Raw genomic sequence first — 19216 nt, 5'->3', positions numbered from 1 at the left:
CTCACTTTATTGGCTGAGGGAGCCAGCGTACAGCTTCCGGGTCATGTGGCCAGCATGACTAAGCCGCTTCTGGCAACCAGAGCAGCGCACGAAAACGCCGTTTACCTACCCGTGGGAGTAGGTATTTATCTACTTGCACTTTGACATGCTTTCAAACTGCTAGGTTGGCAGGAACAAGGACCAAGCAATGGGAGCTCACCCCGTCATGGGGATTCGAACTGCCAACCTTCTGATCGGCAAGTCCTAGGCTCTGTGGTTTAACGCACACCTAGCTACATTGGCCTATTTTGGAGTAGGACAATACATAGCAAACTCTGTTAGAGGAGCTGGTGATTTCAGCAGTGTTAGAAACTGAGATATGAAAAAGCTAGGAGGTAAATGACACCTTAAGCCTAGGGTTATGGGCGCAACAACGGAATGTCTAGGCACACTTTTTTATACGTATATAAGAACACAAAGCTGAAAAATGAATGAACCGCAGCTAAAATGTTATGTTCATTTTTCATATGGTCTGGTCCTTCCCCTGTCCACCCTCCTAATATTCTTAAGAGGGTCTCTTCTCTACTTTTCAGAGAGTAGCTGGATGTGGGGAGGCAGAAAAAGCTCCTCCTTTCCTTCCACTCTACAGTTTTCATCCGAAATCTTAGGCCCGGTACTACGTCCAGTGCTCAAAAACTGCTCGCACTAATGAAATTTCCTGTCGCAAAATGCGCCTAGAACGGGAGTTTCGAAAGCTGGGCTTTAGGTCCTTTCAAGACGTTGTATAGAATCTAAATTTTCATTTACGCTAATTAGAATAGATGTCTTATGAATGGAGGTCCTCAGTACAAATCATATTTTCTCACTAGTTGAGGCACATTATATATTTATATTTTTGTTTGCTTTTTTTAAAAAAGCACCTAGTTAAGCAGTTGCATATTTGCAATAATGGGGAGAAGAGTTGGCCCATGAGAATTACCCCCCCCCCAATATCCCATGGTGAAGCACTACCGTTATATTAGGCCCAGCTAAAAATTCACCAAACAATAGCGAGCCAGCTTCCTTCTAATTTTGTGACATTTCCAGTTAGGCCTCCTAAAGGTCCCCATTCCATTCCAGCGGCTTTTGCAACACCGCCAAAGATCCCGGGGCGCGCTCTCCTCTCCGAGGGATCTGTCCCGTGCCCCCCCCCCCCCAACAATCTTCAGCCGGATCCCTGGGTTACACGTCCCTAACTGCGCGCTAGGGATCAGGGTGGCAAATCTCCCCGGCCGCGCTTGATCCTATTTCGGAGCAAGTGCAGGGCGCGCGTTGCTTTACGCATTTTAGCGCAAAAACGCGCGGAAGAAGGGGATGGATTGCGTCGCTTGCTGTTATTTCTTTTAATAATCCGTCGGCCGGGGAGGGGGCGGGGAAGGGATAGGATGGCCGTGCCTGCCTCCCTCCCTGTTGCAACGGGGTGGATGAGTTCAGTGGGTTTTTCTCTCTTTCAATGGCGAGGGGGGCGGAGGGCGGCGCGGACGCGCAGGGGGAGGAGGAAGAAGAGCGCGTCGCTGGCTGCCGTTTAGCTTCCTTTCCTGCCACAGCAGAAAAAAGGGGGGTGGACAAGGCGCGCGAGAGAGGGGTGAGAATCTGATCTCTTTAAGACCCAGCGGGAATTTTCTCTCGGGTTTGCCCCCCCTCCCTTCTCTCTCTCCCCTCCTCTCTTCCCCCAACCTTATCATTATTATATTTTTAATTTATTTTTTTTTAGGAGCGACAGGCTGCGCCGTTCGCAGAAGCGCCGGGTCTCCACCACCATCGGGCTGCAAAGACTGAGAGAGCGACCAGAAACAAGAGGAGGAGGAGGAGGAAGAAGAGGAAGAGAGGGAGGCAAAGGGATGAAGGGGAGGCGTAACGCATCCGAGCAGCCGGCGACAGTGGGCCTGAGCTGATCCGAGCCTGAAGGGTCGCGCTTCCCTGTAACCATCGGTAAGGAAAAGAAGCCTCTCTCTTTTTGGAAACGTTCTCTCCTCCGCCCCCGCTGACCACATTTCCCTGACACAATGAACGCCGTGTTGTAGGAGGAAGAAGGAGAAGCGTGCATTAGCCCCCCCCCCCTTCCCCTCCATCCCTTGTTTCTCGCGATGTGAATCCGCTGCCGCAGCTCGTCTGGGAAGAGGCAGCTCGGAGGGGGAATCGGAGGAAGGGTGGGCGCGTGGAAAGAGGACCAAACGTGGGGCTATGTGGTGTCCAGGACACCCGAAGATTCGCTGAACCATGATGAAGACTGAGCCCCAGAATAGTCCTGGTGGCAGTAGCAGCAGCAGTGGCAGCGGTGGCGGCGGCAACAACGGCGGCGGAGGAGGAGGGAGCCTACGGAGTGCCTCGCCTCACCGGAACGCCTACGAAGCTGGCATCCAGGCCTTGAAAGCCACCAAGGATGCCCTTGGCAACGCCGAGAGCGAGGAGGCCAAGAAAGCCCGGAACAAGAAGTATGGCTCCAACGTCCACCGGATCAAGAACATGTTCCTGCAGATGGGGACGGCGGGCCCCGCCGGGGAAGGTGCCATTGACCTGGCCAAGATGAAGGAGAAGCCAGTGCGGCTGTCCTTGCCCCGGGCCAGCAGCCTGAACGAAAACGTGGACCACAGCGCCCTTCTGAAGCTGGGCACCAGTGTGTCCGAGAGGGTGAGCCGCTTCGACTCCAAGACGGACAAGCCGCTCTCCAAGCTGCAGGAGACGAGGAAGATCTTTGAGAGGAGCCTGCAGGAGAAGGAGACCAGCAACAAGCTTCTGCTGAGGAAGGAGAGGGCCGGGTTCCAGGACAGGAAGCTGGACGTGGTGGTGAGGTTCAACGGCAGCACGGAGTCCTTGGACAAGCTGGACACTGAGGCCGTGTCGCCCACCGTAAGCCAGCTCAGCGCCGTCTTTGAGAAGGCCGACTTGAGGAACAACCTCCACAAGGCCCCTGGGAAAGTCGGGCCCCTCAACTCCAAGATTGTCCCCAAGAGGCCCAGGGTTTTCCTCCAGGCCCCAGAAGGGGCCAAAGCGGAAGGGAGAAGTAGTAGTAGTAGTAGCAGCGATGGGCCTACTGCTCTCCAGGCAAGAGGCAGGCTGCCCGAGGCTGACAAGAGCCAGGCCAAACTTCCTGCCGGCGGAGGGACAACGGCGAAGCCGGGGGATGGCAACGCGGGAGGTCTGCGTCCCCAGAAGGTCCAAGAGGTGCGCAAGATCAAGCCCGTGGAAGTGGAGGAGAGCGGGGACTCGGAGCAGGAGTTTGAGGCGGCCGAGGTGGCTGTGGAGGCAGCAATTGCCGAAGAGCGCAGCAAAGCCGCTTCCAAAGGCCTTGGTGAGGCGAACCGGGCAGAGGTGATCCAGGCCGAGGTCACGGTGCACGCCGCCTTGGAGAACGGCCGGCCGGGTGGCGAGAGGCACCTGGAGACGCCAGACCCTCTGGCGGACGCTTTCGGCGAGGAAGGGGCCAAGGCGGAAGGGCCAGAGGAGAATGACTTGTGCGACGAGTCGAAGAGAGAGGACTTCTCTGAGGCCGACCTGGTGGACATCAGTGCCTACAGCGGGCTGGGGGAGGATTCGGGAGGGAGCGGGCTGGATGAAGATGAAGATGCCGATGGACTGTACGCGCCGGAATCCAGCTGCATGGAGATCACAGGGCTATCGGAAGAGGAGGAGGCTGCCCCCAACCGCAAGATCCATTTCAGCACTGCTCCCATCCAGGTAGGCCAAGGCATGAGATATTCTGAGCAGGTAGGATGTACAACTGGGCTTGGCAAGGCTCAGCTGTTCTTGGGTCTGGGAAGTCCGTCAGCTGCTGGGGGTCACTGTCAGTGAGTTTTCCGAGCTAGAATCTTCAAATCATTTTAGAGTTGGAAGGAACCAAGAGAATGATCTCGTCCAATGCCCTGCAGTGCAGGAATATTTTGTCCAATGTGGGGTTCAAACCCACGACCCTGAGATTAAGGGTCTCATGCTCTACCAACTGAGCTACCCCTCAGTTTGGCCTATCTGGGTTTGGCCTAGTTCTCACATGTAGCTTATGAGGTGGGGAAGGGCCACAGCTCAGGGATAGTGTATCTACTTTGCATGCAAGAGGTCTCAGGTGCAGCCCATGACATTGACAGGTGGGAGAGACCCCTGCCTGAAATCCTGGGGGGCTGCTGCCAGTCAGTGTAGACAATACTGAGGAAGATGGTCAGAGGTCTGGAAACACCGGAGGGAAGGTTCCGTTCAAGAACAGCAAAGCAAAACTCTCATCCTAAGGGCTAGGGGCAGAAAAAAAGGGGTCTGGTTGCTGCTTTTAACAGGGCTGGCCTCTCTCTGAGGCAGATCCACAGGACTCCAGACTATCTGTGCAAAGGTGGTTTTAGGACCAATAGGCCAGACAGAATCATGGCAGAGAGTGACAGTATTTTGGAGTGCCCCTGCCCCTACTCTCACTCAATCCCCCCCCCCTTTTCCCCTTTCCATTGTAGAATCCTAGGGAGAGAGAGAGAGTATTTGTGTAGGGTGGAAAATCAGGGAATGGGTGGGGTTGAAGGAGACCGTTCCCTAGCCTGAGATTTGGACAGACAGGGAGATGCTGCTGAGGTGATTTGATATTGCAAAGCAGTCTGGGGGTGGAAGAGGGAGAAACCATTCTCCATCCCTCCCCCCTTTTTTTTGCAAAACCACTGCTTTTATGGAACGCTCAGGGCGAGGGAGGGATTATTAATGAACCCGTTTCTGTCTGGCTGCTGGTAGTAAAGGGGATAACACATTGGATGTGAAATATCTGTTTCTCACACTCCATCCCACCTCGGCTGGGGGCTGCATGTTTCTGGAAGAAGGAGGGAGAGGGGAGGGGAGGGGTGGGGGGGAGAGAGATGTCAACGACACAAATTCAGGGAGATGGCTCATCGCCATCTGTTCCTTTCCAGCCCTCCTGCTGCCCCACTGCCCCTTATTCCCTCTCAGAGTTGCTATCGATTGGCTACCTTTCCGCTCTTCAACACCTTGCAAGGATCAAAGGCGTACTGACCATAATTCCTAAACAGCTAGGTTTTGTTCCCCTGCAAAAGGCCAGCTTTGCCAGGGGTGAATCTGGAGGCAGGAAGACTCTCTAGTCTTCCCCAGATGAGGGAAATAAATGGCAGCTCTCCTGTTCTGCTGGGGACTGGGGCCCACAGGGAGAAGGGCAATGAATAACCAGAGCCTTGTCCAGGGGTGTGGTAAGGCGAGGCAAATCAGGACCATGGACAGCTCCCACTAGGCCCTGCGTGCTGAGCTAGGGGAGATGTTGTCTCAGCAGAAGGCTTAGGGTCATCTGAAGGCTTTGAAAGGCCAGCAGGGTTTGACTTTCCAGTAGCTCTGCCCCCCCTGCTCCGACCCCAGAGAGCTACTGGCAATATTTAAAGGGCCTGTAGCCTATTCTTCGGTCACAGGAGATTCTGCATGGTGATCAACTTCATATGCAAGAGCCACATCTTCAGGCCTGGTCAGTGTAGAAGGGGCTGTTGCTGATGGGTCTCCCCTCCAGTGGGTTGACATGTTTGTCATCCGAATCAGATCCATGTTCAGGCCAGCACTGGGAACCTGAGGCAGGGGGACATGACAGCCCTCTGGTGGGTGCCCATGGGGTCACAGACCTGGACAGAAGGAGATGGTCAATCAGGCCAACGTTCTCAGGTTCTGAGATAGGATTCAACATAGATCATTAACTCAGGTTGCCCATGATATCTCCACTTAATGGTTGGTGTGTTGTAGTGGTTAGTGGGTTGCAGCCGGGCCAGCAAGACCCTGGTTGAAATCCTTGTTTGGCTGCAAAGCTTCCTGGGTCTCTCCCCCATCTCTCAGCCTAACCCACCTCGCTAGGTTGTCGTGAAGATAAAGGGGGAGAAACACAGGTCGTTTGGGGTTCTTTGGGTAGTTGGGACAAAAAAGGAATACGTCTGGAGAGAGATTAGAACGTGGGAACATGGGTGAATGTCCCACGAGCAGATGGCAGGGGCAAAGAAGCAGTGTTCAAAATTTACCAAATGCCAGGTGTGAGTCCGGTTGTGACTATGTAGAGTTTTCTGGGTGCCAGGCTAGCAACCACAGTTTAGGAAACCTCTGCCTTGGTCCAAAGTTAATACCAATTCCGTTCCCCCTGTGTGTGATTCTCCTTCTTGCATTCTGGGACAAGTGAACCATTGCCAGAGTAAGCTACAGCCCATCAATGTTGTCGAGATCATAGCATCGTGGAATTGTAGCATTGGAAGGGAACCCTAGGGCCATCTAGTCCAGCCCCAGACATTCCATTGTGGTGACTGTAACCTACGTAGGTTTAAGATGCCGTGCGGCGCCTAGCTTATATATATGAGTTTCTAACGCTGCAAAGAAGGTGCCCTGAGCCAATAAGTTAACAGGAATGGGAGAGCAATGTTGCAGCCGTGCTCTCTCCATAGGAATCTAGTTGGTTGCCATGGGGTCAGGATGCTGGGCTAGATAGATCTTTGATGTGATGCAGCAAAGCTCTTAGCTTCTCACAGTGCATAGTTACTCTGTGGCAGTGGCGTAGCGTGGGGGGTGCAGGGGGGGCCGGCCGCACTGGGCGCAACATCTGGGGGTTAGGGTTAGGGGGTGCAAATCCACGGGTTAGGGGGCGCAAATCCACGGGTTAGGGGGCACAAATTACTTGCCTTGCCCCGGGTGCGGACAACCCACGCTACGCCACTGCTCTGTGAAACCCGCTCCCTCAGGAGGCAGGAAAGGCCACCAATTTGGGTGAATTTAAAAGATTGGAGAAATTCATGGAGGAGAGAGGGCTGTCAGTGGCTACTCGCCACGATGACTCTGCTCTGCCCTTGAAGCTTGTAGGCAGTAATACTTCTGAATAGAGTGGACACTCGGGGTTGCGAACGTGATCCATGCGGGAGGCACATTCGCAACCTGCAGTGCTGCTTCTGCGCACACGCATGTTGTGATTCGGTGCTTCTGCGCATGCACAAAGCGCAATTTAGTGCTTCTGCGCATGCGCAAGCACTGAAACCCGGAAGTAACCTGTTCTGTACTTCCGGGTTTTGGCGGGTACGTAACCCGAAAAAACGCAACCTGAAGCGTCTGTAACCCGAGGTATGACTGTACCTATTGCTGGAAACTACAGGAGGGGAGAGTGATCCCTTGCTCAGGCCTCGCGGGTTTCCCCACAGGCCTCTGGGTGGCTACTGTGAGAACAGGGTGCTGGCGTGGACCTGATCCAACAGGCTTTTCTTATGTTCTTTGCCCTTCTGGCATCGTTCTGTCTTAGCCAACATCCTGGCACCAGGTCATGGCATATGGGACTGCTCCCTGGCAGAAGAAGAAGTATTGCTCCAGTCAGGTTGCCTGGGAGCTGACAGAATGCACTAGCTTATAGACTCAAGGGTCAGATTTTAAGACCCTGGGGTTTTAAGATCCCTGATCACCAACTCCAAAAGAGGGGCCACCGCAATTTACATGTGAACAGAGCCGTCTTGCTTTATGTGTTTTACCCATGGAAGGGAGCTGAGTGTTAGACCCCCACAGAGAACAATTAAATCTGCCAAATGACAACACAACAAGAAAACAACAAAGTTCCTCAGGGAGATAAAGCAGGTAACCTTGACCTAGTCTAGGACATTGGCAAGGCCGGCTCTGTCATTGGCCAGACTGAATCAGATGCCTCAGGCATGGTTACTTCTGTGGCATTTTTTGCTCCCTAGGAGAGGTGCTTACGGGATGTTCTGTCTCAGGTAGCGAAATATAAACCTGACCAGCCTTTTGGGGACGGTGCACTTTGTCCTTCTCTGGAGTTGGGGGCAGCGTTTGTTGTTGCTCCCCGGGCAGCGAGGCGTCTTAGGCAGCGAGGACTTCCACGGAAAGCGGCAGGATGCCTGGCAGGTCTTTTGTGCTCGTGAAATTCCTTTTAGGGAGACTCCGTGGGCGAACCTTGTGCTGAACAGAAGGCACGACATTTGCCGCATGTGTGGCTGGGAAGGAAACCTCCCCCGTTGCCGGTGACCCTGAAGGGTGGGTCTTCTTCCTGTTTCTCTTGCTTAGTGGGCTTGGCCTGGATTTGCCCCTCGTCCGCTTTGGGTCTCTGCTGATAGGTTAGTGCAGCGGGGAGGAACTGTTCTTAGCTCAAGGGCCACATTTCCAGCTTTCCGGGGGCTGTGTGCCAGTGGCGGGTGGGAACAGAGGCACAGGTCAATTCTGTGTCCAGTACAACCGCCTACCAGCTCCATCTGGTATGCAGGCTGAGACCCTACCTGCCCACAGACTGCCTCGCCAGAGTGGTGCATGCTCTGGTTATCTCCCGCTTGGACTACTCCAATGCGCTCTACGTGGGGCTACCTTTGAAGGTGACCCAGAAACTACAACTAATCCAGAAAGCGGCAGCCAGACTGGTGACTGGGAGTAGCCACCGAGACCACATAACACCAGTCCTGAAAGACCTACATTGGCTCCCAGTACGTTTCTGAGCACAATTCAAAGTGTTGGTGCTGACCTTTAAAGCCCTAAATGGCCTCAGCCCAGTATACCTGAAGGAGCGTCTCCACCTTCACTGAGGTCCAGCTTCAAGGGCCTTTTGGTGGTTCCCTCACTGCGAGAAGTGAAGTTACAGGGAACCAGGCAGAGGGCCTTCTTGGTGGTGGCGCCTGCCCTGTGGAACACCCTCCCTTCAGATGTCAAGGAAGTAAACAACTATCTGACTTTTAGAAGACACTTGAAGGCAGCCCTGTTTAGGGAAGTTTTTAATGTTTGATGTTTTATTGTGTTTTTAATATTCTGTTGGAAGCCACCTAGAGTGGCTGGGGAAGCCCGGCCAGATGGGCGGGGTATAAGTAATAAATCATCATCATTAAACTGGTGGGGCAATGAATGCAAATTTAACCTTTGTTCAGTAGCCTAGTTTCTGCACACACTCACATGCTCCTCTTTAACCTGTGAACAGACCAGCAAAAGGCACAATCAGCATTCAAGGACACATCCCAGCCAGGCAAAAACCCTTGCACTATGAAGCAGGACCAGCGAGGGGTGAGGCCTGGAGAGAGTTTTGAGAGTCAGAAAGAGATGGGAAGGATGCCTTTGGCCTTTGGGGCTCAGGTTTCCTACGCCTGTGTTAGTGGACGAAGAGATTTGGTTAACGGTGAATCCTACCTTGAAAGGAAATGCCGCTGGTCCCAGCCTCTGTGGTGGTGAGAAATCTGTTCCTGTCTTCTTTTATTCAAGCTAGTTCTGCAGATGAACTGTGGTCTGTAGGAAGAGCAGCTCGTCATATTCCTGCTCCAGTCTGTGCCCTCCCAGCAGTTGACTGTATATTAGTTTGGAGAGCTTCATTGCCAGTGGTTTAGATGCAGGTTTATTGCATCGCTCACTGGGGCAAGGCGGTTTGAGCATATTACACTGATCCTGGCCCAATTGCACTGGCTGCCAATTAGTTTTTTGGGACCAGTTCAAAGTGCTGGTTTTGAACTATCAAGCTTTAGATGGCTCAGGACCACCATACCTCAAGGACCGCCTTTCTCCATATGAACCAACCCAGATCCTGCAATCATCATCTGAGGCCCCTCTTTGCATGCCTCCTCTCCTCAGAGGTGGAAACACAAGAACTGGGCCTTTTCTGTGGTGGCTCCCCATTTGTGGCATGCTCTCCCCAGGGAGACTTGGCTGGTGCCATCATTATACACAATTAGGCACCAGGTGAAAATGTTCCTCTTCAACCAGGCCTTGGGCTGATTGCCATCCGATGCCCTTTTAAATGTGTTGTGGGATGGGGCCGGGGTTATTGGCCTGTTTTTGTTTTTATTATGTATGTTGTGTGTTTTCATGTTGTGATTTTATGTTGTGAACCGCCCTGAGAGCTATGGATGAAGGGCAAATTTAAATAATAACAACAATAATGTATTGCTTCCCGCTAAAAAATATTCTAAAGTCATTTATAACCGAGTAAAAAGCAATCACCAATGATAAAATCAGATAGGATATTAAAAATAGATCTAACACTACATCAGCACTTGTGCTTCCCAAGTGCCTGGGATAACAAAAATGTTATTTGCACAGCACTGAAACAATGACAAGGTTGGCACCAGGCAGGCCTTCCTGGGGAGAGAATTCCAGAAACAGGGGGTCACTGCAGAGAAGGCCCAGTCTCTCCGCACCACCTTCTGAACTTCCCTGGGATGTGGTGTTCACAGAAGAGCCTCAGGTGATGTTCTCAGCATCCAGGCAGGTTCATAATGGGGAAAGGCAGCTCTTTAGGTGTAGCCCCAAACAACTCTTATTTGAACAGCAACAAAAACATTAAGGGGGGAGATGGCATGGTGCATGTTGCCCGACATGGTCACACAATGCTTTGCCAGTCAAATGTGCCACCCAGGAGGAAGGAGACATTCTTTCAGGGAGTGTATTCCCAGCAGTGGCACTACACCAAGGAAGGTCGCAATGGCAGGGGGCAAATCACACCTGTGAGAAACAGCTTAATTTAATAAACTAGATCCAGATCTTGCGGTTAGGAGGGAATGTTCCTGCTTTGTTTCATACTAGCAGCCGCATACCCAGCTTTGCTCAGGAATACTAAGCAACAAAAACAGCGCAGTTTTGAAATCGGTGTTTCAAACCAGCTTTGGAAGGTTCAGTCCGCCATCTTGATTCAAAATGGCGCCCATTTGTATCCAAACATTGACAAAAAACAACAACTCTGCTCCTTGATCCCTGGAACCTTCATGCAAAATTTGGTTGTGATATCATAAGAGGCATCCAAGCGGAGGGCGAAACAACTTTCCAAAACATATAATCAATCATAGAATTGAAGAGTTTGAAGGCACCCCAAGGTTCATCTAGTCTAACCCCAGGCAATGAAGGAATCTTTTGCCTGATGTTAGGCTCGAACCCACGACCCTGAGATTAAGAGTCTCATCTTTGAGATTTTATTTTTCCTCACATGTGGGAACGCAGTGTTTTCTCATCTAGCATACAAGAGCCAAAGCAGGTTTCAAAGTTGAGACAAGTATACGAGATGAGTTGGCACCGACGGCGGGGATTGTTTGCTAGTGGGAAACGCATCACCCTGAATGGAAGCTTCCTGTTTCTTTTAAGGTCCAAACTGAAAGGGAAAGCCATCTTTAAATATGTTCTGTGACTTCTATAGAAGGGGGAAAGAGGAAGCTAGCCTGCCTGTGTGCATATGAGATCTACTCAGTGGTATGTCCTTTAGTCAACCCCGGTGATCTGTCAGGGGCGGGGTGGTGGGTTTTAGTCTCTGATGAAAGCTTCAGTGGAAAGAGGATGCAATTAAACATTACAGCCTCTCATGCTAACATATCATCAGACCTTACCATGAAGTTTCTGACTGATGCTCCTGCTTGCTTCAGAAGGTTGGTTTTCTTTGGGGGGGGGGGTTGCAACTACAGTGGTACCTTGGGTTACAGACACCTCGGGCTACAGACACTTCAGGTTACAGACTCCACTAACCCGGAAGTAGTACCTCGGGTTAAGAACTTTACCTCAGGATGAAAACAGAAATCATGCCGCAGTGGCAGCGGGAGGCCCCATTAGCTAAAGTGGCACCTCAGGTTAAGAACGGTTTCAGGTTAAGAACGGATCTCCAGAACAAATTTAGTTCTTAACCAGAGGTACCACTGTAGTTGAGCTCTTGTTGCTGAATTCAGATTCTGAAGCAGAGTCTTGGCTCAAATGAAGACCTGGTCAAAAATTAATCCACTACTCTTACTCGTTCACGAGCGGCTTCCATGGTCACCTTCCCCTTTCTCCTCAGAACAACCCTGGGAGGTAGGCCAGGAGAAAGAGAGAGAGAATGGGCAAGGTCACCCAGAGAGGTTCATAGCTGAGCAGGAATTTGATCTAAGCCTCCGTGTCCTGGTGTGATCACGACATCACACTTTGGCTCTCTTCAGGGATGGGCAGTTTGATTTGAAATTCTGGTTTCAGCAGTTGTCCCAAATTCTGCACCTTTTCCAGCTTCTCTTCCTTTGTCAACACCCTTTCTTCTCCCAACTGCTCGCAGCTCCAACAATTCCCAGATGCTGTGTAACATTTCCTTGCTAGCCGGGCCTATCTCTTCATTTTCCTGACAGGAGCCTGATGGATAATATTCCATCGCTGTCACCTTCTCCACGATCAGTTAGAACATTTGTGAACATGTCATAATTACACACTTGCTCAGCGACTGATGTGCGGGGAAGCAAAGACTTTCCAGTTTCAGAGAGTTTTTGGCACGTTATATTCCTATTCAAAACTCCATATTTTACAGGGGGGAAACTGAGGTTGAAAAACTGCAGTAATTTCAAGGCCCTATAACAGTTCCAATCTGGGAAATAAATCCAGATTTCCCAGTCCCTGTTTGGAGTACATCAATGAGCTCTACTTGGGGCTACCTTTGAAGGTGACTCGGAAACTACAACTAATCCAGAATGAGGCAGGTAGACTAGTGTCTGGGAGTGGCTGCCAGGACCATGTAACACAGGTCCTAAAGGATCACATTGGCTCTCACATTGGCTCCCAAACACAATTCAAAGTTTAAATGCTGATATTTAAAGCCCTAAATGGCCTCGGCCCTGTATACCTGAAGGAGTGTCTCCACCCCCATCATTCACTGAGGTCCAGCTCTGAGAGCCTTCTGGAGGCTCCCTCACTGTGAGAAGTGAGGTTACAGGGAACTAGGCAGAAGGCCTTTTCGGTAGTGGCGCCCACCCTGTGGAACGCCCTCCCATCAGATGTCAAGGGAATAAACAACTATCCGACTTTTAGAGGACATCTGAAGGAAGCCCTGTTTAGGGAAGTTTTTAATGTGTGATGTTTTACTGTGGTTTTATAAATGGTTGGAAACTACACAGAGTGGCTGAGGCCACTCAGTCAGATGGGTGGGGTATTATTATTATTATTATTATTATTATTATTATTATTATTATTATTATTACAGCGGTCCATCCCCCCCACTCCAGGAAACCAGAAATCTCAGATTCCCTTCATATTATGAGCATAAGAGCCTTGCTGGATCAGACCAAAGGTCTACCTAGTCCAGTACCCCAAAAGATGCTTATGGGCTGTCTACTAGCAGAACGTGAGTCTCATAGTGGAGCAAATATTGTTGTCATAGCTAGTAGCCAATGATAGCGCTAGCCTCCGTGAATCTGTCCAACTTGTTTTCAAAGCCATCCAAGTTGGTTGTAGTGCCCAGAACCCTTTGAGGCAAAGGATAAAGAGGCAGCCCATTCTGTGGAATATTTAAAATGGCACATCACCAATCCTAGATGTGTGTGGTTGGGCCATGTCAGGCTGCCAGGGTCATGGCAGCTTCCCGAGGGTGCTGGGTGCTTATTCTGAGTCTGGTAACGGGGGCCAGGGTTCCTTGGAAGGTAAACCAAAGTAGAAAGCCTTTGCCAAAGACAGTTCATCATCCGCCTTCATATACCAGCTATCAGCAGGGTGAGATGCTAAATACCGCTGCACGTCAGCGACGGATCACTGTCAAATATCAACCTGCAAGATACCAAAACAATGAAATCAGATAGGGTGGGGTGTTGAAGACAGCTGGCAAACATGCAGCCGTTTACAGCAGAATTGGTAGAATTGGCAAATGAGAATTGCGAGCGATAGCGGACAGCCAGGTGGGGAGAAGGCACTTACCTGTCCTGGCAGGCGGATCGATACGATACGATATCTTTACTGTCATTGTCCCATACAGAACAATGAAACTGAAAAATCTACATAAGACATTCAAAAACCCCTAAAAACTCTGAAACCCCATTTTAAAATACAATATACTCCTATAGAGACTCCTTATCCTGTGTTTAAAAACAGAATTGCATTTGGGTAGATCACGGCTGCTAATCGGGAGGGACGTGGTGGCAGCGAGATGGGTGCAGTGCAGACGCATCAGCAGAGCCAATCCGGAGTTCCTGCTGCCGGGACCGCACTGTGCCACCCTCCCTGCCGCCTCCTCATTTCGGTAGGGCAGCCCCCACCAAGCCACCCGCTACTGTTTTTTTGAGGATAGTTTTCAGGAGCAAAATTGGTCCAACCCTATCATGTTCGTGTAGGGAAATTGGAACTGAGCCGCATGTCCTGCAACAGTGCTCTCTCACAGGCTATGTTGGCCCACAGGGTTCCTTGGAGTGGTGTTATTGTCTGCTGTCGTTAACCCCCTGCTGCTATAATCCTCCCACGCCTCCCACCCCAGGAGAGGATGCTGGGTTATCCTCTTCCTAGGTGGCCCCCGTTTTCAGGCTGATGGGCCATCTGCTCAGCCTTGCAACGTAGCATCAGGTGGACTCTTTGTGCACTGGGGATAAGCCAAACAGCGCAAATTATTAGACAATAGCCCCTTTTCCCGTTCCTGCTGGCCAGCTTTAGTTGCTCTCCGCTTTCCCTCAATCTGGATGTTCAAGGGAAGGGTATATAAGTCCGAAAGGAAGAGAGACCCGTGTCCTGTGAAAAACAGCCCAACAAGTGCCGGATCAGAGGGGCTGATGGGGAAGAGGGTGTGCTGTTCGCCTATAGAGCAGGCAACCCGACAGGTGTCCACAAGGCCTGGCAACAGGGGAATGGTACCCCTGCCCCCAAGGAGGATGGACTGCGAGGGTCCACAGTGCTTGCGAGGATGGGCTGCTAGGTCTTGGAGGACCGCTCTAGAGAAGATAGAAAACAAAGTAATCCAGGCAGAACGCAGACACCGGTGGGGGAGGGGACAGGACAGACGGACCTTGCAGACATCCAAATGTTGTTCGACTACTGGCTGGGGCTGATGGGAGTTGGAGTTTGACAACGTCCCCAGGGCCTCAGCATCCCCACTTCCGTTTTAAAGCCATCCGAGATGTTGGCTGGCACCGTATTGTGCGGCAATGAATTCAACAAATTAATTGCGTGCTGTGCAAAGAAGTGCTTCCTTTTGTCTGTCCTGAACTTCCCGTCAATCAATTTCATCAGGTAACCACAAGTTGTAGCATTATGAGAGCGGGGGGGGGGGGGGCTGAGGACTTCCATCTCTCTCTCTCTCTCCCTCCCTCTCTCTCTCCCCCTCTTTCTCCTTCCCTCCCCCCCTCCCCTCATTTGCTCAATACTGTGCATAGTTTTTATGCACTTTCTCTCCCGTTCCCCCCTTTCACTGCCTTTCCCCTAAATTAAAAAGACCCAACCGTTAACTTTTCCTTCTTGGAATTGCCTCAGCTGCCTCCCTGATCAAATTTGGTTGTCCTTTCCTGCACCTTTATCCAGCTCTTCCTCCTCCTCCTCCTCCTCCTCCTCCTCTTCTTCTTCCTCGAGATGTTTCAACTTGGGACTTTGGGGTGATGTTAAGGGCAGAAGCATGGGCGAGGCGGGCTTAGTTTGACCCCGTCTGCTCAGATATCCCAATTTGCACAACCCATCAAGGAAGGGTCAGCTGGCAATGGGCTCCTGCTCATTTCAACCAAACTTTCACCAGAGCACTTCTCAGTGAGTTGTGCTTTGTGTAAATTAACACAGGCGTATGTCGGCACACGTGCAGCAGACAGCAGTGACTGGTGGGGTGTCAAGTGGGTGGGAGCCAGGAGCAGGCTAGTAATAAGTCACACACAGCGCCAGTGAAGTTAACTCTTTATTCAAAGACACAAACAGCTCCGGAGTCCAGGCCTAGTGAGCACAGCAACTCACTTGTTGCTCTTGCCTCCCCACAGCTCCTTAAGTCTCCTCTCCCCCCAGTTCCTTCCTAAGCAATCTGAGACTCCTTCGTCTTATCTGTCTTTGCTCTGCCCTCTTCATACCTCTTCGGGTTCTGGGAAGGCCAGCCGAAGGGGAGCTGGTCGCAGCAGGAGGGGGAAACCCCCTGGCTTCTTCAGCAGCCTGCCAGATCTCTGCCTCTGCCCTGCTCCTCTCCAACCTCTGCTCCTGCCTCTGATTCTGAACTGCCCTCTGCCACAGCTCCTTTCTGCTCACAAAACCCTGTTACCTCTTCAACGTCTGACACCTCCTCCCATTCTGCTCCCTCTGACCATGGCCTTCTCAGTAGTGGCACCCTCCCTGTGGAACACATTCCCTTCAGATGTCAAGGAAGTAAACAGCCATCTGACTTTTAGAAGACATCTGAAGGCAGCCCTGTAGAAGGAAGCTTTTTAATGTTTGATCTTTTAGTATGTTCTGAGTTGCACTGCAAGCTGCCCAGAGTGGCTGGGGAAGCCCAGCCAGATGGGCTGGGTATAAATGTTGTTGTTGTTGTCGTCGTCCCACTACTACTCCCCAGGCTCTGAGCCTTCTTCTCTTGGGGGTTCCCCAGCTGGTTCCTCCCACCATTCCTTTGCACCCAGCCATGACACAGGGTTCCTTCATTCACCTGACCTCCCGGCAGCAGCCCTGCTGCAGTTTACCCAGGAGGGAGAGGAACACGATAGCAGCAAGGCCAGTATAGTGCAAACACACTATACTGGAACTTTGGATTGGCTCCACCAACGCATTTGCACCGTGCTGGCCTCACCACCGCCTTGCCCCCTCTCCCTCCCAGTAAGTCACAGTGACTCCAGTGCTAGGAGGTCAGGTGAGCGTTGCCATCCTACCAACAGCTACCAGCAGTAGCCTTGGGTGGCATGCTACTCGGAGTTTCTGCGTCAGGCTGCAAAATGTCACAGGGCAGCTCTGGAGATGAAATTTTCTGCAGAAGCCCTAGGCGGGGGCAACTGCTTCCTGTTTTCTGACTTGCATTTCAGTTTCGGTTCCTGTAACAAACGGCAAAGCGTCTCTCAGCACCGTCAGACAAGTAGGAGTGTCAACACACACACAGCCTACCCATAGCTTTTTGAGGAGCGAATTCAGCGCTGTTTCATGGCGATATTTGGTGGGTTTGTTTTTTTGTTATTACACTGCTCAGACTGTAGAGCATGAGACTCTTCATCCCAAGGCTGTGGGTTCAAGTCCCGTGTTGGGTGAAAGTTTCCTGGATTACAGGGGTTTGAACTAGTTAACCCCTTGCAGCCGCTTCCAAATCTACAATTCTATGATTCTACCCAAGCTTTCTTCCTGAGGGCCTCAAGGCGGCATACGTGGTTTCCCTCCCTCCCCCCATTTTACCCTCATAACAACCCTGCGAGGGAGCTTAGACCAGGGGTCAGCAAACTTTTTCAGCAGGGGGCCAGTCCATTGTCCCTCAGACCTTGTGGGGGGCCGGACTAGATTTTTTTTTGGGGGGGGGGAGAAATGGACGAATTCCTATGCCCCACAAATAACCCAGAGATGCATTTTAAATAAAAGCACACATTCTACTCAGGTAAAAACACGCTAATTCCTGGAACGTCCGTGGGCTGGATTTAGAAGGCGGTTGGGCCAGATCCAGCCCCCAGGCCTTCGTTTGCCTAGCCGTGGCTTAGACAGAAAGGCCGCAATCAGCCCAAGGTTGCCCAGTGAGCTTCACAGCCAAGTGGGGATTCGAACCCTGATCTCCCAGGTTTCCTGGTCCAATAGGCTCCCTACTTCACCACCGCTAGCTCTCTGTTGGACACAGAACCAGGCCGCCCTTGCGTCTTCCTCAGTCATGAAAGGAGTTAAAAACCACACACACACCACCTTGGTTTCAGGAAGGTCAGTGGTCCAAAAGGGAGCTGGCAGCCCTCTATCTAACCCTGAGGAAAGGGACAACGTACCTTTGGTGATTGTGAACAGCACTGCGGTTAGGTAATTTTAGACTCTGCACTCGAATGCCCTCCCCGTCCCCTTTGAAGATGCCCTACCTTACAGAGGACAGTCCTCTGTTGGAAGAACTGCCCTGTCTAAATCCGGCTGGAAGGACAGTGAGAAGGGAGAACTGTTAGGGATCTTGGATTTCCCCATCAACAGTTAGGAGCGCAGAATGAGCCATACTCGCCCTCTTCTCCACTACAGCCAGATGTATCGTATCTCAACTCTAGACACGGTCCCCAAATTTGCTACTGTATATAAAAATTGGTGCATTGAGTTCTTATGCAAAACTTGCCTGTGTTTCAAGGGGGTGATGTGTGAATGGACCCCATCTGTGCATTATTTCATTGACTTCAACGTGTGCTAAGCTAGCCCTACTGTGTGGTTGTTGTTGTTTGGGTTGGGGCTCCAGCTCGTTTTTGCTTCACGAGGCTCCAGCCTTCTCCCCCCAAAATCCTGCCCTGATGGTGCCACAGACTGTGAAGGGGAGGGAAAATAGAATATGCTTTTTTCTGAACACGCACAGCTTTGAAAGAGCTTTCAGAAAGACAAAGGGCAAGTTTTCTTTCTTTAAATAATCGTATTCCTGAGTTAGTGTTGTGGAGAAAAGATGCTGCTTTTTAGTTGCTATGCGGAGACTTAGGTCAGAATGACATTTTTGTTGCAGAGCCCCCCTTGGGAGGGCATCTGAAGGCTTGAAACAGCAGATGTTTGCGGGGGTTAATCCTTTTGCTGTTTCTCCTAGGCACCCGCCACCTCTAGCCACATTGCTTTTGACTACTTGATCAGTCGTCACCAAGGTGTGGAGGCACCACAGTTCAGGAGTAATAATAATAATAATAATAATTTTTCATTTTTTATTTATACCCAGCAAATCTGGCTGAGTTTCCCCAGCCATGCTGAGCAGCTCCCAACAGAATATTAAAGACATGATAAAACATCAAACTTTAAAAACTTCTCTAAACAGGCTGCCTTCAGATGTCTTCTAAAAGTCAGAGAGTTGTTTATTTCCTTGACATCTGATGGGAGGGCGTTCCACAGAGTGGCGCCACTACCGAGAAGGCCCTCTGCCTGGTTGCCTGCAGCCTCACTTCTCACAGTGAGGGAACCACCAGAAGGCCCTTGGAGCTGGACCTCCGTGTCGGGGTTGAATGATGGGAGTGGAGATGCTCCTTCAGGTATACTGGGCCGAGGTCGTTTAGCGCTTTCATGGTCAATGCCAACACTTTGAATTATGCTCGGAAACGGACTTGGAGCCAATGTAGGTCTTTGAGGACTGGTGTTATATGGTCTCAGCGGCCACTCACCAGTCTCACTGCCGCATTCTGGATTAGTTGTAGTTTTGGGGTCACCTTCAAAGGTAGCCACAGGTAGAGAGTGTTGCAGTAGTCCAAGCGGGAGATAACCAGAGCATGCACCACCACAAGACAGTCTTGGGGGCAGGTAGGGTCTCAGCCTGCGTACCAGATGTCATGCGTCTTGTGCGCTCTGTGGTAATCTCTGGGTCACAGGAACCCAGGAGGTTGTGGCGGCAACTTGAATAGAATACTGGGGGGCTGTTCCCTGCTGCAAGTTCACCACAAGGATGGAGGCAGCG

The 19216-nt window shown here is 51.2% G+C and overlaps 1 protein-coding gene across 2 annotated transcripts in view; it reads left to right on the top strand.

Moving 5' to 3' along the window:
• The first annotated feature begins 1359 nt into the window (after positions 1 to 1359).
• Positions 1360 to 19216, top strand: part of PPP1R9B (protein phosphatase 1 regulatory subunit 9B) — an 85990-nt gene continuing 68133 nt past the window's right edge. The window contains exons 1-2 of one of the 2 annotated variants that reach the window (XM_083469625.1): positions 1360 to 1446; positions 1733 to 3696. In XM_083469625.1, coding sequence (XP_083325751.1) covers positions 2239 to 3696 — 1458 coding nt within the window. In that variant the 5' untranslated portion in view covers positions 1360 to 1446; positions 1733 to 2238. Of the gene's footprint in view, positions 1447 to 1492; positions 1604 to 1732; positions 3697 to 19216 lie in introns of those variants that run through there. The other variant, XM_083469624.1, reaches the window with a different exon arrangement.

The sequence above is a fragment of the Podarcis liolepis genome (assembly GCF_965112155.1).
Source record: "Podarcis liolepis genome assembly, chromosome: 13".
In the NCBI taxonomy this organism is placed as follows: domain Eukaryota; kingdom Metazoa; phylum Chordata; class Lepidosauria; order Squamata; family Lacertidae; genus Podarcis; species Podarcis liolepis.
The sequence above is the reverse complement of the archived record's forward strand: the minus strand, read 5'-3'. Positions and strand labels throughout refer to the sequence as shown.